At 35.3% G+C, this 23,143-nt stretch overlaps 1 protein-coding gene and 1 pseudogene across 2 annotated transcripts in view; both read right to left on the bottom strand.

The window, feature by feature from the left end:
- EMB2753 (tetratricopeptide repeat (TPR)-containing protein) overlaps positions 1–23,143 on the bottom strand; it is a 40,228-nt gene that overhangs the window by 14,125 nt on the left and 2,960 nt on the right. For both annotated transcript variants that reach the window (XM_088221010.1, XM_088221011.1), the window contains exons 5-12: positions 14,476–14,591; positions 13,470–13,575; positions 9,970–10,041; positions 9,762–9,877; positions 4,175–4,307; positions 2,639–2,716; positions 2,469–2,522; positions 2,289–2,359 (exon numbers count right to left, since the gene is read on the bottom strand). In XM_088221010.1, coding sequence (XP_088077136.1) covers positions 2,289–2,359; positions 2,469–2,522; positions 2,639–2,716; positions 4,175–4,307; positions 9,762–9,877; positions 9,970–10,041; positions 13,470–13,575; positions 14,476–14,591 — 746 coding nt within the window. The remainder of the gene's footprint in view (positions 1–2,288; positions 2,360–2,468; positions 2,523–2,638; positions 2,717–4,174; positions 4,308–9,761; positions 9,878–9,969; positions 10,042–13,469; positions 13,576–14,475; positions 14,592–23,143) is intronic.
- LOC148266101 (oxysterol-binding protein-related protein 1D pseudogene) lies at positions 14,600–23,141 on the bottom strand (annotated as a pseudogene).

Here is a 23,143-nt window from a genome sequence, read left to right as displayed (position 1 = left end):
ATGCTACGCAGTTGAACTATTTCAACTAGTAGGTCTACTTCAAGGATTACCCATTCCTGAAACAAACACGAGTTGATGTCTCGACAGATTTTGTTGAAGATCTTCCCCTCTTCTCAAGGAAAAGGAGTACTTTTGGAGGTCTTTTACCATTTCTTTATGTATGCACAGTTCCAATCACTCGCATATAGTTATACTTCGATTGTTCTTTGATAGCAATGCCATCTTTACAAGTACCCTTTGGAAGGAACTCCTTTGCCTTTCCAATGCCGACAGCATCCCAAATATTTGCATGGTTTTTTAAAAAACAAGCCAAGGTAATTGTTGGATTGCTTATCCTGGGCCAAGTATTTTTGCCCAAGAACTTTTGCAATAGCACAATCTAGAAGTATGGTAATTGAAGAAGCCTACAGGGTAATCAATGGCAACATCGAGTGGATGATCAATGTTACAAGAAACCTAAATGATTGGGAGGTCGGCGAGTATCTAGACCTTCTCCAGATTCTTGCTGCTCAACAGATCAGCTCTGATAGGGATCAGGTGAAATGGAAACTGGAAAATTATGGTGTATTCTCGGTTAGATGTTACTATAAACATATTATGAGAGACGAACTTGGGAGAAGCCATAGTTTCCCAATGCTACAGATATGGAAAACCGGGTACCCCCAAGAATTGCCTTTGTTGGCCAGGAAGCTTTCAGAGAATGTATCCTAACTATTGACAAGCAGGAATATAGAAGACAGGTGTTGATTAACAGATATTTTTTATGCAGAATGCTGAGGAAACTTGTAAACACGTGCTGTTGTGGTGTCCTGTGGTGTAAGGGTTATGGACCATGATTTATGGCTTGCTGGGGGTCAACTGGGTAACTGTGGTGTGGCACAAAGGCTAGAAAAGAAAAGAAACACTATAAAGATGATTCTACCAATTGTTTTTTGGATTCTTTGGAAGAAAAGAAAGAGTAGAGCATTTGAGGGTAAAGAAACTGACCTGTATAGGTTAAGGGACAAATGACTTCACTATTTTGGTTTTATTTTGTTAGGTCATGATATTATTAGATACGAAAATTTTGGGATTGTCATAGACACTTTAACACACTTGTAAATCTTTTGTACATGAGTCGTATCTCCTTTTGATATCTTGTTAATATACTACTCACACTTTTTATTTAAAAAAAAAAAAGTATCATTGGAACTTTTTTCTAAGACAAAAAGTTATTGGGAACTTATCAATGACATCTTGAGGCATCATCCAAACTTGGGTTTAGGAACGATCAGAATGAAAAAATTTTGAAAGCACCATTCTGCAGGAGGAAGAAATTTTATGAACGGCCAGAATGAGAAAAATCTAGAAGATAGGCCTACTAGCCTTACTTATGTGAAAGGGACTCATGTCAAGGTAGAAAGGATACTCCTACTTTAGACTCTACTTATTTAATTAATTAAGAATTGAGGTTTCTCTAGGCACCGGTTTAGGCATTAGTCTAATAGAGATTTCTTCTTATATCATCATTATAAATATTAACCTAAATAACAAGTTTATCTCTAGATATGAAGTTTTCTTTGACAACGTAGGCCAACAAAGTTGAAAATTAGGGAAGCAATCAGCCAACTTGCTTCAAGAACTCCATATCAAGCCCCTTGGCAAGATCCCAGCTCCAGGACAGCAACAATGCCAATTGCATAAGCTGAGGTATGGGTCGTACAAAACTAGGGCCGGACAATACGCATGAAGATATTTGATTATTTTTCAGGACATTTTTTCTCCTCTACCCCCTTAAAAGATTTTAAGTTTCTCTTCTTTGGACCTTTTAATATGTAGAGACTATCTAATAAATTGAAATTCAAATGAAACAATCCAAAGCAATCATACCATTTCTGCCGCCAGTCATTTAGTCACCATTCCGAGGTTCTACCATTTTACTTAAAAACAGAGTAACAATCTAATCCTTTTGAGATAGAATTCTTCGCAATATTATTTTCATTTAACAAACAGTCCTTTCAAAGGCCCAATGAAAATAGAAGGAATGGAGAATAGTACATTTTAAACTTGCTAAAAACTACTTCGAGCAAGCTGAAAACATAATGCACTAGTTTGAGCAAGCTGAGAATATAATACTATAGTTTGGATGCCAGCATGCTTTAAAATAGTTAAGATTATACGAATACCTAATTTCTTTTACCATTTTTTCCACTTGACAATTGGCAAAATAAATCTAAGCCCATCTAGAAGTTACAGATATTGGAAACATGTATAAAATAGCGAAAGGAAAAGCTTAGGGTGTATATTACCTCCCAGGATACTTCCCACTCATCTTAACTGAATGCTCCAACTCAAGAATAAGTTTCTCAAGAATGTCAGCCTGTACAAGCATTGTAAAGAAAGAAACTGTCTTAACAAATCCATTTGACAATAATTCTACAAAACACAGAGGAGATATTCAGAACCACTAAGGAAAGTAGTGAACTAACCTTCCCAGGGTGATCATACAAAGGAGAAAGGTCAGAGAATAATGAAGGAACACCCTGAAAACAACACAGATTAGTCATAAATCTACGCAAAAGAAAGGACGGAATTACCAATTAGTCATAAATCTACGCAAAAGAAAGGACGGAATTACCAAGGTAAATGGAAAAGATACCTTAGTTAGAAGAGGCCTAATATAGTTAGCTGCTGCTTCCTGAAACCTCTCACCTTGTAGAAAATCAAGCGGTATTCTCTGTAAAGTGGGAAACAGAGTTCCAGTACCAGTCCCCTCAGTATCATTATCATGAGAACGAAGGTAATTGTGCTTTTTGTCATCATAATTGATGCAAGAGCAAAGACATTCATATTAGTTGATAGAATCACCTTCTACCAAATGTTCTTTAAGTATCCCATAAGCCTTTTTTTTAGATAAAGTATCCCATTAGCCTTGATACAATTATAAACAACAAAAAAAGACATTCATATTAGTTGATAGAATCACCTTCTACCAAATGTTCTTTAAGTATCCCATAAGCCTTTTTTTTAGATAAAGTATCCCATTAGCCTTGATACAATTATAAACAACAAAAATAGTCAAAAACAATAAATGTACGTCTAGTATGACCAGTACGTGTCTTATGAGTTGCTCAAAGTACTTTAAAGATATATAGCAGTAAAAGCAGTATAATGTTTGACAAAACTAATTTAAAAAATATTATAAATGTAAAATGTGATACTATGCTTGATTATAAAATTAGCAACAAATTTTGCATTGATAACAAATTACATAGCAACAAAAGAATTAATTATATACTTTTTATTTCAAAAAAAAAAACCAAAAGAATAATTATTAAAATTATTTAAACAGTAGTAAATATTTTAAAATTCTAAATTATTTTTAAACAATTTATTTTAATTATTTCATCTATGTTATTCAACAAAATTATTAATTTAGATTATCATTATTTAATTTTTAGATAAAAATAATTCAAAATTTTCAATAAATGCAAAATTATTAATAATAAGTTATTATTATATTTTTTTGTTCAAAATAGTAAACTGATAAATTAGTGAAACAAAAAATTTAAATTATCATTATTTAACTTTTAAAAAAATTACTCAAGTAGTTTATAATAATATAAAATTATTTATAATAAGTTACTATAATATTTTTTAAAAATAAAGTTACAGTGAAATTTTTATTTGAAAACATTCAACTAGTAAGTGTACTCTTTAAAGATATTATTAACTTGACATAGTGTAAGTTACGTCTCGAAAGTACATATTTTCAACTTTAGATCCTAACTAAAGCTAAAAAATGATTCCATGTTAATTAAAATAACTTACTTTTTCTTATAGTAGCCAAAGAAGCACTAAAAGGAATCACAAAATTTAACCAAAAGAAACAAGCCATAAGAGACATTTTTATTCACTATCCCTTGGCTCATCGAAGTAAGAGTCAAAAGCACCATACTCATCTACCAAAGTCGAATTCCCTAAGGTTTCCCTATCTCCATACATAATCTAGCTAACAAGTTTTTCCTAATTAGAAAAGCCTATGTTTCTTATCTAAAAAAAGAAAAGAAAAACTTTTGTTTCATTTAGCAAGCAAACTCTCCTCAATTTTGATTTCATTTTTAACCATCCGCAACATTTAAAACAAACTCCACATTCATACTTTCTGCAGACATATAAATGAAGCATCTGTCACCTTAACAGCAGATGACCACGTGTATTGCTGCCCAAGTGACTTGTACAAGGCATCCAACTGATCAATTTCATTACATGAATAATGGCCACTTTCTGAGTGAAGTCCAACACATCTCTGAAGGCCTTCGTAATAGCTGAACATAGATACGGAGAAAAAAAAATATTAAATAGCTTAATAAAAATCAAGAGTAAATCAAGGAAATTTGTACCTCTAAACATTCGACAATCATGCAAAAGAGTCATATATCAACTTCTTATCCGCCTGAGCAGATGTGAGAGAGATAAAACATGCAAAAGAGGAGGGAGAAGGGAAGACAGTCTCTTAGATTTCCTGTCTTAGCATATTCATTTATTATTCAATCCAACAGTCTCCAAATTCACCTCCACCAAAGATCTCAAACTCAAACCTTCTTGACACATAAGCTCTTTAACCTCATCTCATGCCACCAGGTGATACTTTTTTCTATCTGTCTAGTTGCCCCACAAAAATCTACATTGAATTGATTCTAATCTATTCGCTACACTCACAGGAATTGTTAGAAAGTACATGTAATAAATTTCTTTTTTTTGGGGTGGGGGGAGGGAGGGAAAGGCCATTGTGCTTTGGGTAAGCGTGAGTCTTCCCCCCTTTAGACATGAGGTTTCCCTTCCATCTCGCTACTTCTTAAACTTTGCCACCACAGGATAACAAGTCCTTTCATCTTTATACTTAGCCTCCAAAGGCATCCTCAATCATTTAATTGGCAACTCCATGTTTTTACACCCCAAAATTCTCGTCAACCTAGGACCATCCCTCCCATCACCCAGTCTCATCAACTCAGACTTGGCTAAGATTAATATTGAGTCCAGAGACCGCTTGGAAACTCAGAAACATAGCCCTCTCATGCAGTTCACAAAATAACAGAGTGTTATTCAACAAAAAATAAATGAGTTACCTCCTCCATATGCTCACTCTCACCTACTTTTAAGCCTTTAAACAACTCCAACTCTCTAGTGCTTAATAACATTTAATTTAAGGCATCCATAACAATTATAAATAACAGAGGAAACAATCGATCACCTTATCAAGGGCCTCTGGAAGCTTTGAGAAACAATGACAGTCCCTCATTCACCATAACCACAAAACAAGTTAATGAGATATATGAATTGATCTATTTGCACCATTTGTCCTCGAAGCTCAATTGCCTCAACTTGTAATCAAGAAAACTCTAATTGATATGATCATAGACTTTCTCCATATCCAACTTGCATAAAACATCCTTCCTATTCTAGTGAAGTAGATCATCCACAATTTCATTGGTAAAAAGAGCAGCATCTGAAATCTATCTTCCTTTCCACAAAAGGATGCTGACATTAGGCCACTACCCTATCCATCACCTTAGCTATTGTCCTAACCAGCACTTTCTCAACAAGCTTATAAGCACTCCCAACTAAACTGATAGGTCTAAAAGCCTTAATGTTTGTCACCTCCTCAACCTTCGGAATGAGGACCAAAAAGGAGAAGTTTAAAACACATCTAAGATCTCTAACACATCATATCTAAGAATTATTAAGCATCACTTAAGGATTTGATTGTATCACAAACTAAAAAATTGAAAAACTCTCAAAATATTTTATTGAATAACTAAATGTTGTCTCAAAAAGTGAAATAAAAAAAAATTTATAGTGCTTCCTGAATAACCTATACTGAACAAGACTAGACTAAAAAAATAGTAAAAAGAAGATCGGAAATAGTTCACTTAATAAGATAAGAAAGTAATATTAATAATATTAGGATTGGAACTTGGCCCTATACAGGAATCTTCAAGATTGGGAGATGGAAGATTTCCTAACTCTGGTTCAGATTTTGTCCAGCACCAGATTGAACAACAACAAGGATAAATTAATTTGGAATGTGAACAAAAATGGAACATTCTTGGTTAAATCTCTCTACTCCCAGTTGGCCAGGCATAATTGTCAAAAGTTTCCAGCCAATATTATTCGGAAATCTAAGGTCCCACCTAAAATTTCCTTCTTTGCTTGGGAAGTTACTAAAGAACGCATTTTAACTTTGGATAATCTTCAAAGGAGAGGTATCACTATGGTCAATAGATGCTTTCTTTGTGGAAACATGCACACACCTGCTCCTTTGCTGCCCCTTCTCTCAATCTCTCTGGTCACTGGTTTTAAACATCATGAATTTTTCTTAGATTACTGCCGGTTCTGTAAAGGATGAACTTTTTGCCTTGGAAGGCCTGTGCAGGAGAAAAGCTAATCTTAAAATCATTCCTTTGATATTTGGAAAGAAATGAACAGCAGAGCTTTTAAGTGTAAGGAATTGGATTTTGTCGCTATCAAGGATAAATGGTTGCACCTTTTTGGGTCTATTGTTCTTGGTCACAACCTTGACAGTATTGTTGATTTTGCTTCTATTATAAATACTCTTATTGATCTGTAAATTTTTTGTATATAGGTGACATCCCCTTGGTATCTTTTTTTTTTAATACATTCTCTCACTTTTATCTTAAAAAATTAATAATATTAGGATTAATAATTCTAGTACAAATAGAAAATATTAAAACAAATAGGACAGCTAAATATTAGTAAGAATAAAATCTAAAAGTTACTAGAATTATAATAATAAGTTTCTAAATAGTATAGTAGTTTTACATATAATAGGATTATAGTTTCTGAACTATTTCTGCAATCTAAAGCTAATTCATTCTGTGTCAGAATTGTTATCAAAACAACATAAGAAACAGCCAAAGAGGAAGATCAGAGAAGTTACTTAGGCTACTTTTGAGAGAGAGAGAGAGAGAAAGAAGATAATACAAAAGAAGGCACAATAAAACTGTAAATCTTTCGAGATGAATTCTGCAAGATTTCTCCATCAAGAAAAGGATGATCTTCAAACAAAATACTGAAGTTCTAGAGCCAGTTATCTCCCATTCTAACAAAGGAAACAAATAAAAATTTGATATTACATTCCTTCTGAACCACCTAAATTATAGCTGAGGAAATGAAGGAGATAAGCTTCTTTAAAATTCAAGCCTTCGAAGCTCTATAAGCCAAAACCTCATCAGCCAACAAAACACAAACTATCCAAGCAGATTTAGGAGACTGGAGTGAAATATCGTGGACTGTTATCACAAGTTCATTCACAAAGTTTTAAGAATATGTATTTAATATACGATGGAAAAAAACTACATATATTTTCATATCCACAAGAAATTCTATAGCTTTTCTTCAGGAAAAGTAGCATTAGGGCCTGTTTAGCCGGATTGATGCTTGTGCAATGAATTGCTAAAGGCATTTTGAAGATTTTTTTTAGATAAAAGTAAGAAGATATAATAAAGAGACGCCAAGGGACGAACCCATGTACAAAACAAATTTACAGGTCAGTAAGAATATCTACAATATAACCAAGATCATAAAAAAAAAACAAGATTATGACCAAGAACAATGGAACCAAAAAAGTGCAACCACTTGTCCTTGATAGAAGTAATGTTAGCTTCTCTGATTTCAAAAGTTCTGTAGTTTATTTCCTTCCAAATTATTCAGAGGATAGTAAGAGGAAAAAAGCATTTTGAAGATGAGTAGCAACAAAGCTACTTTAAAGTAAAAGTAGCATAATTTTTTGTAAAACTAGTTGTAAAAAATTGTTCTCAACATAAAATGTGATAGACTGTAAAGATGATTCCTTTAACTGTTTTTTGGATCCTTTGGAAGGAGTGAAATGGCTTCACTATTTTGGCATTATTTTGTTTGGTCATAACATTAGGAGTGATGTAAATTTTGAGAATATCATTGACTCTTTAACACACTTATAAATCTTTTGTACATGGGTGTATCCCATTTTGATATCTTGTTAATATACCTATTTACACTTTTTATTTCAAAAAAAAAAAAAAAACATAAAATGTGATAGATCCTGAAATGATAAAATGACTAATAATGTTAACAAATTAGTAATAAATCCTTAAATAACAAAAGGAGTACATAACAATTATTTAAAAAATTAAAAAAAAACTCTGATTACAAAAAGAAAAGAATGCTGGTTTAAAATAAACATAAAATAAATACTAATAAATTAATATTACATTTTTATTTAAAAATATGGAATTGATAAATTAATGAAACATAAAATAAATACACTGATTAAAAATAGTACTCAATTCCGATGGCACAAGTCATATATAAGAAAAATCAACTTTGTAGCTTCTGATTTCACTTTTGTCAAAGTCAATATACAAGGGCCATTTCCCACGGTTAGTGGTTGTATTATAAATGATAAAAGTACTATTAAAATAGTTTTTTAAATAAAAATGCTTTGGTGAAGAAACTATAAAGTTTTTAAAGAAATAATTGTATAAAATATTGTCATCTTGAAAAACAAAAATTGCGTTTAGTGAAACTAGCTGTAGATATCAAATGACCAAACAAGATATAAGAAAAGAAGACATTTGAATAATTTTGATTGTAGATCTGATTCTATTTCTCATTCTTTTAAATTATTAAAGTCCAACAAATATATTTCTTATTTTTCACAGTACAAATCTTTGAATTTTTAAGATATAAATTCTTTATTTCATTTCTATCCAATTAGTCAAGACTTAACAAATTAGGCTTTTAACTTAGATAATTAAGGGTAAAGTTTACTTAAAGATAAAAATCAAGATACAATTTTATACATGAAAAAAATTTCAATAATCTTTTTTTTGTAATTCAAAACATTCAATGGAATCTCTCTCTGCCACTAGTATTTCTTCCCACCCTCCTCTAAGACTGAAGCCTTCTTCCCTCTAAATGCTCTCTATTCTCCTCTCTGAAATTCTTCCTCCCTCAAGCTCTCTCGATTTTTGCCTCCCACAAAGAAGCTCTCACCCAGTCTTCCTCTGCCACGAAGCAACAAAGCTTCAATTTCGATTTGTAGTTATTGCCTTCACGTGCTCCAGTTTGATTTGTAACAAAGCACTGGGCGCTGTAGAGAAGAGGAGTCGAGTTTTGCTCAGGAGTTATGAAATGAATTAGGTTTTGTTCTGTCATTTGGTCAAAAATATATGTTTGTGTCATTAACTAGTTTAAATCAGGGTATTTTTCAAAATTAGGAAAATGAATATCCCATCATGTTCTAAAAAGCTTGTAAAACTAGCACATGTGGTTATAAGAATTAAAAAAAGATTCTAGCTTCAGCTTTAGGTAAAAGTGTTTCTTAATATTCGTGTTTGGGGAAATATGCTCTTTTACAGCTGAAGCTGAAGCCGAGAGCTCAACCAGACTCATTTCTACTTCTGCTTCAAAGCACTTCTAATTTTGCCATTTGGCCAAACTTCTACTCTCTAGTAACAAAAACAGATGCAGAAACCTGGTTAAACTAGCACTAAATATGAATAAGGACTTCTCCAAACACAGAAATTTTAGTACCTAGAAAGTTGGCACCACACAAAAACCTACAGATAACCAAGATTGAAGACGACAGCAAACAATATATAAACTATCAACCCTCAAATCCATCATCAAAATAAAAAAATTAAATATGAAACTTATCAAAAGAAAAGCCAGAGTATAACTGATATATTGATAGTAAACCTGCATGGACCAAACATCACCTGTAATTGTCAGGATTCATTAAAAGTAGTGCCCTATACAATTTGCCACCTTCCTCTAGCTGACCAAGCTTCACCAAAAGAGAAACTTCTTGTTCTTTGTAAGCTAATTTATCAACCTATAAAGAAATTCGTAAGAACTGGTCACTATCTGAGTAGTTGAAAAACTTGTGATTTCTGCTGTTATTCATAGTATGCATGTTGAACTTACAATCTTAGACTCTTTCTTGTGCAACTCTTCAAGAGCTCTATCAAGAAAACTGCATTCCTCTAACAATGAGATCTGGAGCAGGGTATGATTTAAAGGAATCAAGAGCTTGTAAGACAGCATTTACGGCCAAAAAAAAATAAAACTACCATATAAATTATCCAAGGATCTTTAAGCAGAGAAAGCACATGGATTCAGCAAGGATAGAAGTAAAAAGCAACAAGAGTCAAGAGCTACGAAAAGACACGAAAAGAAAAAAAAAAACTTTCTAAATAATTGAAGGTTGTAACCAATATGGTGAAGTTACAAAAAATCCAGATCCTATTACAACAAAATGTTTTTGACAAGTTATAATCGGGTCTTATATTAACACCAATTCTAAAATGTTTCTATGCAATGAATGCTAAATTTAATGTATACAGTCTCTCCAACCACGATTAAATTTCCACCCAAATTTGAATTTTGCTATTTCAAATGTGAAGCTTAATTATAATTTACAAGTCAAAGCACATACAACCGCAAATTCTGCCCACAGGGTACCTGTCAGTTCCTCAGCAATATATGATGGCAAGCTGGCTTTAGTTGACATATAGGTTTTTTTTTTCCTAAAGAAAGTGTACTTTCAGCATTCTCCTCTCATTTCTAAAGCTAAGCATAAAAATTTCTCCTTTTCGCCACTCCTTCATTTTAAGAATGCAAAAAAGACTCACACCTCCTCCTTCCAGTTCACCACAGTAAGTATGCATGAGGTGGGTATCACTAAATCACATGCCTTCACACCAAACACCAGCTATCCAAATTTGTTTTGCAAACTGCAACATGACTCCCAGCCAGTTTCCATCACAGTACATTATCACTCCAACATCCTTATAGAGCCATACTCCAGAACTCCAAGTTGAATGAAACAGACAAATGGTGAAAACAGAGCATGACAACAACAAATCAATCATGCATAGTTGTAAAAAGTAGCAGAATTCTTCTATGAAATAAAAACAATCTTATGTAATTAAAGGGGATACTCTGAGCTTCCCTCTGACATTTTCATGACACCCCCATGCACCATCCCTGTGAATATCTTCTCCAAGGGCCACCTAAACAATTTCGGACATATTAATCAAATAATGTTTCTTAGCCCTTGGAGAACAGCCAAGCAACATCATAATGAAAGCCCTAAACAAACTCATTGAAAAAGCCAAAGACCTACAGCTATTGAGGAGAACTAGGGTTGGCAACTTCAGCAAACAAATGGAAATTAATTGTCTATTTTTTGCCGACGACACGTTAATCTTTTGTCAACCGGGCGTTAACACACTTCTCATGCTAAGATGCATCGTTCTTTGTTTTCAAGCAGTTACAGGGCTCAAGATTAATTTGAATAAATCGGAACTTGTGGAGATTGGCACTGCTGAAATGGTCAGATTCTTGCTCGGGTTTTAGGCTATAAAATATCTCAATTACCCATCAAGTACTTGGGTATGCCCCTCAGTGCTAAATATAAAGATGGGAGAAGCTGGGATCCGATCATTGAGACGGTGAAGAACAGGTTGGCGGGCTGGAAGAGGAATTTTCTCTCAAGGGGCAGAAGGTAAACACTTATTAAAAGCAATTTGTCTAATCTTCCGATTTATTATCTATCCATGCTTTTCTCTCAAGGGGCAGAAGGTAAACACTTATTAAAAGCAATTTGTCTAATCTTCCGATTTATTATCTATCCATGCTCCATATTCCTATAAAGATTGCTAAGAAATTGGAAGTGATTCAAAATCGCTTTCTTTGGAGGGATGAGGACAACAACCATAAATTTCATCTTGTTAAATGGGAGGAGATCAGGAAACCGAAGGTGAATGGTGGTTTGGGAATCAGATCCTTAAGCACCCTAAACAAAGCGCTTCTTGGAAAATGAATTTGGCGTTTTTGAAATGACAATAACAGATTATGGAAAAATGCATTATTCATAAATGGTGTAGTAAGGATCTGCACAACCCTTCCTTCCTGGATTACAGACTGTATGGATTAAGCTTGTGGAAAACCATCACGCAGACTGGATTAACAGTAATTCAATGTACAAACTGGGCTGTTGGTAAAGGTAACAAGGTGGATTAACAGTGCTTCCTTTCTGGCTGGACATGTGGATCGGCCAAGAAAATTTCCAGAATCGCTTCCCTAACATTTTCGCTATCGCCAGGGATAAAGATGCCCTCACTCAGAATATTCTTGGGTCTGATATATCTGGGGATTGGGATCTGGTGTTAAACAGAAATTTACAGGATTGGGAAGTGGAGGAATACTTGACTTTGCTCCAGGTTTTAACCAATGTCAGCATCAACAACAAAGAAGATAAACTTATATGGAAATTGAGCAAGAATGGTGCATTCTCGGCTAAATCTCTCTACAACCATATGGCTGGTCACGGCAGACTCCCTCTTGGATTTGCCAGCCAATCTGATTTGTGAAGACTCCCCCAAGAATCTCCTTTTTCGCTTGGGAAGCTACTAAGGAACGCATTCTTACAATTGACAATCTTACTAGGAGAGGAGTTATCATGGTCAATAGGTGTTGCTTCTGCAAATCTAATCTGGAATCCACCAACCACCTGCTCCTCTGGTGTCCGGTCTCTCACTCTCGTTGGTCTGAAGTTTTTAGTATCATGGGTTTACATCGGGTTATTTCTGGGACAGTCAAAGGGGGAATTACTTGCTTGGGAAGGCCTTTGTAAGAAAAACCCATCCCACAGACCCATTCCTTTAATTATCTTATGGATCATTTGGAAAGAAAGAAACCGTAGAGCTTTTAAAGGGAAAGAATTAGATTGTGTCTCTATCAAGAATAAATGGCTTCACTTTTTTTGTTCTATTGTACTAGGCCAAGATCTTTATAGCAGTGTTGATCTTGGTTCTATTGTAAATATACTCATTAATCTGTAAATTTTTTGTACATAGGTGGCATCCCCTTGGTGCCAACTTATCAATACAACTTACACTTTTATCTCGAAAAAAAAAAAGCTATATCACCCCCTTGTGCATTACCACAGAAAGTTGCTTCTAATATCTCAATCTCAAATCCCCACAATCATAAACCAATACCAAATACAACTGAAAATTCCAAATGTTTCAGGAAAGCAATGCCGTAATAAATGTTCAGAGCAGGTCTTTCCAGATTAGAGTTGCACAATATGCCTAGGCACTAAGACAACTGTTTAAGCCGTCATCAGCAATAAAATGATAAAGCATCATTTTTTTTATCAATTATTTGTTTGTGAAATAAATTTTAAAAGCCCAACCTTGTGGATCTAACCAATTTCTAACTACCTAAATGCTCCCACTTCAGTGACAAGCCCGCATTGCCAGGCTCTGCACCATTTTTTTAATCAATTATTATAGTTATTTAAAATAAAGCATGTAAACAGGTTTATGAAGCCACGCAAAACAGGTGATAAAGACACCCAGTTAACAGTATTTGCATCTAAGCAAAGAAGTGCATATGCTTATCATGGAAGGTGATACCTTATATAAAAGCATTTCACCATGTTCGCAGCGCTCATTATCTGGAGGATTGTCATCTTCTAGTGTCCCTTCATATGCCTCCAAGATATCAACTGCTTTGGAAGCACTGATTAACAAACAAAAATATTGCTTAGCATACACAACTAATGGAGGACCTAGAACAATATAGTAGAAACAATTAGGGCAAATTACCAACTTCATCCTTAAATTGTAAGTCATATTGCAATTCAATCCCAATTTGTTTTGTAATCATTTGATCTCTGAACTAACAAACTTATTGCAAAACGTAATTTTTTAGTAAAGTTTCTACAAAAACAGATAAACTTCTCTCTTTCTTGTTCAGGTGATATTAAAAAGACTTAAAAGATATGATGTTTCTACTTAGCACTACGAACTGAAAAAAAAAATTAAAAATTGTTATTGCAAGCCTCTTCTTCTTTAGTGTCTATGGCATTGCTTAAATAAAACAAAAATCAACTGCTTTAATAATCTATGGATTAAAATAAAAAAAGAAGAATTTGTATTACTTTCTACCAAAATTTTGGCAATTTTAAAAAAGAAGATCAATCAAAACAATTTTATAAGTTTATGAACCAAACTCTAACAAAAAAAAAAGGATTTACTTGTAAGATGACAGATAATTCAAGAACTAAAACTGTGATTGATCCGAACAATTATTTTAGTACAACAGCAAAAAATTCAGGGCAATAAAGTTGGGAAGCACTGGATACGGCAATAGAAACATACTTGGAATCCCTCCCAAAAATTTACACTGTCCATAGTAGAAGAAAGTTCTCATTGACTATAATTTATGTTTTAGAATTCTTTATATAAAAAGCATTGCAAAACAGCCATGCTAGGCCTCAAGAATAATGTACCATTACCTGGGAATTCGACCTAAACCAATAAACATAACAGTTACAAGTTGATTATTTCAAAAAAAAAAATAACAGTTACAAGCTGTTAAACTTTAAAGAAAATAACTATAAGTCAAGGATCAAATTACTTCGAGTTTAAATGTTGGGCAACAGCAAAGCCAATCCAATTCATGCGATGATTTGGTTTCAGAGTTAAAAGTTGTTGTCTAGTCTCAACAAAACCTGACAAATCCCGCATTTGCGCCTGCAATATTTAAGAGCAAACTGTGACACTTTGTTTAAATAACTGAAAAGAAAGGTTAATTAGGGGAAATGACACAACTGAGAATGATGGCCTAAGAAAGACATATAAGCATGTAATCAAAGTCAAAGAGCAAAGGGACAATGCCTGGTTTCAATTACAACAATGTCCATCCTACCAAACATCGATAATTATTTCTCATCCCACCTACCATTTTGAATTTGCCAACATAGAATAGCTCGTAACCCAAGTCATAACCCAAATTAAACATGAATGTTTTTAGGGAAAAGAGTGAGCATGGGATGCAAGGGGAAAGAAAGAAGTGGAATAAGATTAACAGAGACACAAATGGAGATCTCAAATCCCAAAACCAATACCTTGTTTTCCATCCAAAAGTCATCATCTACCTGAAAACCTTGAAAAAAGATCCTCTTACATAGTCACCGCACAAATCTAAAACAGGATACTAATTAAATGATATGGTAGGTAATGCTACCCCTGCTATTTGGGAAAATATTATTTGTATATCCTCTTTGAAAGCTAAAATGCATGGTTAATTTCATGGTTAGCACTTGTTTATTATAACAAATGAAGTGGGAGACTGCCTAATATTAGAACTTCCCACCTTTCCCTCTTTTGTTTTCTTTCTTCTTTTTGTATCTTTTGTGTTACAATACTTGATCCTTGATTACTAGTATCCTCTTTCTAATTAAATAATATCTTTTCTATCAAAAATTGACATTATAGAAGTCAAAAACTAAACAGAAATATGTTAGGAACCCAGACTGAGTAGTGAAGAAATTAAAAAGAAAAATTGCAGCACAAGTAGAAAGGATTTTTAGGAGAAGATGAGAGCAGAGTCAGGGAGAAGAAGGGTTGAAAATGTAGAAGAAAAAGGAGAAATTGTTGTAGAGAGAAAAGCTGTATCTTTTTAATTAAATTTTTTTTGTTCCCAATCACTTTCCACTCTACCCTATTTATTTCCTTCTGCTGTAATGATAGGAATATAAGAAACAAATAATCCATCAGCAATACAATTCACCTAGTCAGCCATTTATTTCACCTAATTAGCCATTCATTTCACCTGATCCTAACATTTCTCCCTCCATCAAAATAATCCTAGTCCTCAAGGATTCATGTTAACCTGAGGCTAATCCACCAACATCTTGATCTGCACATTTTCTTGTTCTTTTTTAAGAGAGAAAAAGTTCCACCACCTTAATGCGCATGGTGTCATAATGATCACAATATATTTTACTAAATATGATATTGTATATAGAAGTGGTAACTTTGCTCCACTGAAAAGTTTCACCATCATCAAACTGCAAAGTTAGGACACTGACAGGATCAAACCGAATAGAGAGCCCCCAAAACTTGCCTTTTGATCCGAATCTGCCCAAAACTTCCACCTTCTTCTCTCATAATGACAAGCAACAATAGTTGAATAATTACTCACCTTTTCAGAGAAAAAACAGAGTCCTTTATCTGGATAGTCAGCCTCATATGTCTCTCCAAGGAGAGGATTGAAGGGTTTACATTGCCAACCTTCTGTTGGTGCATAATCAGATAAAGCAAAAGCTGCAGCGTTAAGAATTTTCATCAAGTCATTCCCCTGCTTTCTCCATTCCAATGCATGGTCAAACAAGTAGGAATACGCAAAATCATTAGTATCAAAAAATGTTCCAACATCTTCATCTGTTTCAACATCTACCCCCTCATGACTTTCATTATCTGCATCAGAATCACTTGCACTACCCTCCGACATGACACAATTAAAACTGCTAAATCTTCTATTCCCTTGGCCACAATACAAATCCCATTCCTTTGATTCATCAATTACGGTAGTTTCCAGCTCTATTTTCTCTATTTTTGTAGGCGTTTCACCCAGCTGCCCAAGGCTGTGCAGCAGTTCGGTGAGCCGCTCAATTTGCTTGCTGAACAGAGCCATTTTTGGGTCAAATAAGGCTCCAGTTTGCTGCTGAGAATCATAAATCTCAGATATAAAATCCGAGAGCAGCTGGTTCACTTTGCGCATGTTTTCCTCTAGGGTTTGTAATTTTTGAAGTTCACTCACTGCTGCTTTACCCTTATTTTTCGTCATAGCTATGAAACTTACAAGGGTCTCCTCGGAATCAACTTGCTCTAGTACCAAGCTGTTAGGAAGCCTGAATGAGTTGTGAAAAAATTAAAGAAGAAGAAGAATTGCAGAAGAAGTAGAAAGGATTTTAGGAGAAGATGAGAGCAGAGTTAAGGAGAAGAAAGGTTGAAAATGTAGAAGAGAAAGGAGAAATTATTGTAGAGAGAAAAGGCTATATTTTTTTTTCAGATAAAAAAGCTATATTTTTTTATGAAATTTTTCTTCTTCCCAATCACTTCCCACTCTGCCCTATTTATTTCCTTCTGCTGTAATGGTAAGAATAGAAGAGACAAATAATCCATCAGACACACAATTCACCTAGTCAACTATACATTTCACCTAGTCAGTCATTTATTTCACCTAATTAGTCGTTCGTTTCACCTGGTCGTAACAAAGTAGTCATTAAACCAACCTAAATAGGAAACTAAATAAAATTTCTACTAGGAAAAAAGTAAAAACTAATTTTTTTTACCCATGCTTAGATTTCTAACAAGTAATATTTTTTCTAGATAATAAAATAATCTTTTAAAAGACATACAACTATCAGAATTTTTACAACTATCAGAATTACATATAAATAAATATTTCCTGATTTGAAATTTCTTCCAATGTTGCTTCTTTGCGTTCTCCATCACTATAAATATCTTTTCCTGTTCCAGTGTTTGTAAGGGAAACGCCAGCTCTTTTTGTGGGTACATATAATTACACAGAGACAAACAGACAAATAGAAGTTTAAACAGCACATGTGAAAGGTCTGATTCTCAGGGACTAGATTCTGTAGAAGGTGATTAGCTCCTTGGAGATGCAGATTGATCAGCAAAGATGCCCCAAAATGTAACTCCCAAGAACCAAAAAGAAACTCACAGATCATTAAGGACTCTTTTCTACAAAACAATTAAGGAATCAACACCTTATAATTGTGATAATTTTTTTAAGAAAAAATTAATTTATATATAGATATCAATACCAGAGCAACAAGGGGGTATCACCTTTCCAAAAAAGCTTTTTTATTTTAAATATATATATATAAAGTGTGTGTGTGAAATGTGCATTAATATAGGCAGTAAGGGAATGCCGCCGATGTAGAAATTTATATGTCAATCAAAGTATCAACAAGGCCTGAAAATTCTCCATAAAATAAAGAGGATGACCACCATAACACATAATCAAGGGTCTGGAACCTTCTAATATGAATATCAAAACCATTTCCACTCTCAACCCCATCAAAATCCTTTCTATTCCTCTCCTTCGCAACGCCTAAAAGATAGAGAACGAAATCAGATCCACTTGTTTTCTTTGGCCTTTGATGCCCTTCCACATCCAAATCTCTTCTCTCACCGAACCTGCCATCACCATAGGGCATAATCCACAACTTATAAACACAGGACAAGAAAGCAAACTAAGATTACAAGTCTCCTCAACCCTCTTCAAAAGATAATAAATATTGACCAGTATCTTTCCCTTTTTTCTTAAATTATCAGTAGTGAAAAAACATTCTCTGCTAACCTCCCAAGCAAAAAATGAAACACGGGGAGGGGCTCTGATTTCTACATCTGTCTGAAAGGAAAAATAATGTCATCATCTTCATACACAAACAATTTCTTGTAGAAAGGTTTAACTAAGAAAGACCCATTTGATGTAAGACACCACCGTGGAGTATCAATGCTAGCATCCAACGTAATAAGGGATAACATGGCCAATAACTCCTCATATTCTCCACTTTCCCAGCTGTTGAGATTTCTCAACGCTAGCACTTGCCATTCCTCCTCACTAGTATCGCTCTCCACTAAGGAGTCACAAACCTTGATCTCTTTCTGCTGGGCTATTGTATAAACCAAGGAAATAGTGCTCTAAGAGTTTTGCCTTCCATCCACTTATCCTCCCGTAAAATAATTCCATTCCCCCTATCAACCTTCCACCTTATACACTCCTGGAAGTTTTCCCATCCTAGGCCAATCTTTTTCCACAAGCTTTTCCCATGTGGTCTTGAACTCTCTCTCATAAGCCAACCCTTTGTCATATATGCCTTATTTTGTACTATAGGTCCACAATGCATCTTCTTCTGTTATAAATCTCTAAACCATTTTACCCTACAAAGCCTCGTTCATCTCCAACAAAGATCACAAAACCCAAGCCATCAAGGTATTTTAGTTTCTTAAGTTCACTCCAAGCCAGCAAATGAATGATCTTTCACCCGTGTCATCCCACAAGAACTTAGTATGAATGGTTTCCAATTTTTTAGCTGCACTTTTGGGGATGGTTAAATAGACATGTAATAGATAGGAAGATTGCCCAAAGTACTTTTGTTGAGCAAAAGTCTTCCCCCTTTTGACAAGTACGTTATCTGCTCGACTGCGTTATCTCCTCAACCTAATCCCTCACCTCCACTTTTAAGCCTCTAAATACCTCATATTCCTTGGTTCTTATAAGCATACCATTCAAACCCTCCATACCCACTATAAAAAGCACTGGAGATAGCAAATCACCTTCTCTCGACCCTCAAGAAGCCTGAAGATAAAATAAAGAACCTTCAATAACAAGAACGGCAAAGAAAGTAGTAGTGATGCAAGCCTTTATCTAGTGACTCCATCTCCCCCCAAAACCCATCCTTGAAAGCATATAATCCACAAAACACCAATTCACGTATTTATAAGTTTTTCCATATCTAACTTACATAACACCCCTTCCTTCCTCCCATACATCAATTCATCAATCACTACATTTGCAATGAAGGTTCTTCTAACAAGGACCTTGGCAATTAGCTTATAGATGCAACCAACAAGACTGATAGATCTAAAATCCCTAATGTTCCGGGCCCCAGCAAACTTAGCAATGCGTACAAAGAAAAATTCATTGAGGGATTTAACAAAAGATCCAGCTTCATACAACTCTTGAAAGAGATCCACAATGTCTTTCTTCATTATAGGCCAAAACTCCTGAAGAAAACCCACGTTGAAGTCATCCGAAACATGAGTCTTATCTCTTCTACATGACATAAGACCATCAAAAATCTCCTCTTCTGAGAAGTCTCTCTCCAACTCTACTCTACTTGATTCATCCAAGGTCTTGAAATCAATGTCATCTAGATTTGGTCTCCAATCCACCACTTGCAAAGCCAACAAAAATAACCCCTCATCCCCCTTCTTAACTGCTTATTACACATTACAACTCTATTATCAATCTCCATCGACTCCTCATAGTTATTTCTTTTGTGATAATTGGCCAAACAATGGAAGAAACTGGTGTTACAATCCCCCTCCCTAATCCATCTATCTCTCGACTTCCGTCTCCAAGAGGTCCCTTCTATCTGTAACTTGAAAGCAACTTTAACTTTTGAAGACTTTGTTCTGATCATGTCTTCAATCATCAAAAGTCCATCCCCCTCCCTTCTATCAATAACCTCGATCTCTTCCAGCAATCTCTTCAGCTCACTCTCATATCTAATCTTGTCTTCCTTGCACCACTTCTTGAATTTTACTTTAACAAATTTTAATCTCTGCCAAAACCCTAAAGCTTGCCATCTCCACTGGGTTTGTGGCTAACCACCACCCCCTAACCTTTTCCCAAAAATCATCCTTTCTCAACCATTTTTCATCAAATATGAAATGACATGGTCCGCATCTAATACCGTCTGCCAACTACATATGGAAAAACAATTAGAAGTGATCCTTTGTGGTCACTTTTGACACATATTACCCACATGCAACTGACACCCCATGGAAACCAAGAATCTACCAATTCTAGAACACGTCGGGTCTTGCTTATTAGACCAAGTCCACTTGCCACCAATTAATGGTAAGTCCATTAGCACGAGACAATCCAACATATCCTTCAATTCATCGACACATCCACAAACAAAATGATTCTCGTTCCTCTGACATTTATGCATCACCATATTGAAATCACCACCTATCACTCACAACCAAACTCACCTATTTTTATAGGCCTTTATATCCTCCCAAAAAATTCTCCTCACTTCTTTGGCCTTTATTGTACACCCCTAATGGACACCTAACAAAAGTCACTACTACAATCTTTAAATAGACACGAGACAAAACACCCACCCACCGTAGTATCCGCACATTCACGAGGTGATCCTTTGTGGTCACTTTTGACACATATTACCCACATGCAACTGACACCCCATGGAAACCAAGAATCTACCAATTCTAGAACACGTCGGGTCTTAACCATTCACCACAAGTTCTCTCCATCCCATCCTTCATCCTCCACAGGCTGCGAACATTTTTCTTAAAATGCGAAACCATCTTCATTTGCTGAAGGCAAACAACATTTGAATCCATCTACTTACACAACCCATAATAACTTGTCTCTTTATGAAATCATTGAAACCTCGCAAATTTCATGATATTATTTTGTTAACCATCATTTGAAGAACTTGTTGATTCTCCTCCCCTCTTTGTTCTCCCTTCCTTGGACCATCATAATTAACAGTTGTGATCAGCCTCCTCAATTTCCTTGACCCCTCTACTCCCTGTCTCCCCTTCAACAGGGTCATCAATTTCTCCTCCCTTTTTTTCATTTGCCTTCTCTACTCTATTTCACAAAATAAAGTCATTCTGTTTTCATTCAGCCAATCGAAAGAGACTCCCACCAAGCCGCTTAGTCTCTGGACGTTCTCCAACACTACTGGGAAATCCCGTCAAACCCCAAATCCTCCACCAAACCGCTACCTTCCTCCACAACCAGTTCAACAGAGGCCTAAAGCACTAGGTCACATTTTGGAAAGGCCCAAAATAATGTGTGCCTTACGCCTTTTGATCGAGAATTCAAAATTTGAATTTCCTAAGTTTAGGACTAGATTCAGGCTTCTTCTCAACTCGGTTTCCTCCCCTCTCTGGCAGTTTCACAATCTTGGCAAAGGAAGCTCCACTCTCTAATTCCAGCCTCAGTTTCAGCTCAGCCTTGCAACTTGGGCACCATACCATCTCCAATGGATAATTGAACACAGGAGTTGCCACTATTCTGGTTCTTTATCTCCTTATCACCCTTCTCCTCCCTTTCGGGCACCAACATTCTAATTCCAGCGACCTCATGCGTGGCCAACATAATATTCCACCAACCTCCTGAAGACACCCCCAAAACTCTCTGAGAAGGCCAAGTACCAGCCTCTATTATTTCGGCCGAACACTATCCACAATGAACATCACGATCCCACCTACTCCGACCCCAAGTTTTACCCACCTTTCACCAAAAAAAATTCTTGAAGCACCTTAATGGCCACTCATCCTCTTCGCCAAAGAAAATGGAGGTCCAAAAACCCCTACCATTTTCTAAAACTTTTATCACATCGTGCTCGACACCCTCTCTGAGAATGTAAAATGTTTTTTGCTCAATAGTTAGAAAACGTCTGTTTCCAATTGGCATCTCTACTTTTCTTAGCATCACCATTCAGCATAAACGACGCTCCTCCCCCCCCCCCCCCTCTGATGTCACAAACTTTCTTTTGCCAACCCTAATTTTTCCACAACACCACAACCACCACTTCCCTCTTAGTCAAGAAGCGTTGTCCTTCAACTCAACCAGCTCTCCACCACCTCCTAACCACCGCATAGTCGCCTCATGACCACCTCTAAGGACACCCTATCTCTCACCTCATAGTCAAGAAGTGTCGATTAAATGATTGGAATCATTTTGCATATGATAGGTCAAGAAGCCTCAGTTAAATGATCGATCAAGAAGCCTCTCTCACCACCTCTTGGCGAAATCTTTCTCATATAACAATGCCAATGGGTTATGGATAGTAAATTTTTTCAAAAGAGCTTTTGTAAACCATCAAACCACAAAAAGTCACAAAGATTCCACAATCCTATTCATCTAGGACAAAAAGACCTTTCAACAAAATATTCAAGTTTTGGAACTAATCTTCTCTAATTTTATCAAAGGGAGAGCATTTTCTTTAAATAAATCAAAGGGAGAGCATATGCCCTTAAGAATTCCCCTCTTTCCTATCTCCAAATTATTTGAAAAACAACTGCCTAGAAAAGTATCTTTCTAAGTTTCTAGCACCTTAAACCATGCCACATTGAAAGCTCCACAGCTACCGCAACCCATGAAAGATTTGAGGATAGAAAAGGTAGAACCCAACAAACCTCCTAGCATCCATTCACCAAAGGAGAAGATGATTGGGAGGATTCCCCCTCCCAAAAACACAAAGCGCAGCAATTAACAATCAACCCCTCTTTCTTAAATTTTCCATAGTTATGATCCTAGCCCAAGCCGCTTCCCAAACAGAAACAATATGTTGCACAACAACTTAAGGCAAAACAGAAACAAATTCCTTCTCTTTACAAGAAGAAACAAATTTCCTTGGCAAACTGATTCTAACAAAAAGAAAAACAATCACATACCCAACTTTCATCACTGATCAAGAGTTCCTCTGAAAAGAAAATACACT

Source organism: Carica papaya, chromosome 5, assembly GCF_054855325.1.
Source record: "Carica papaya isolate Zhongbai chromosome 5, ASM5485532v1, whole genome shotgun sequence".
NCBI classification, from domain to species: domain Eukaryota; kingdom Viridiplantae; phylum Streptophyta; class Magnoliopsida; order Brassicales; family Caricaceae; genus Carica; species Carica papaya.
This window is presented reverse-complemented; position numbering and strand designations above follow the sequence as displayed.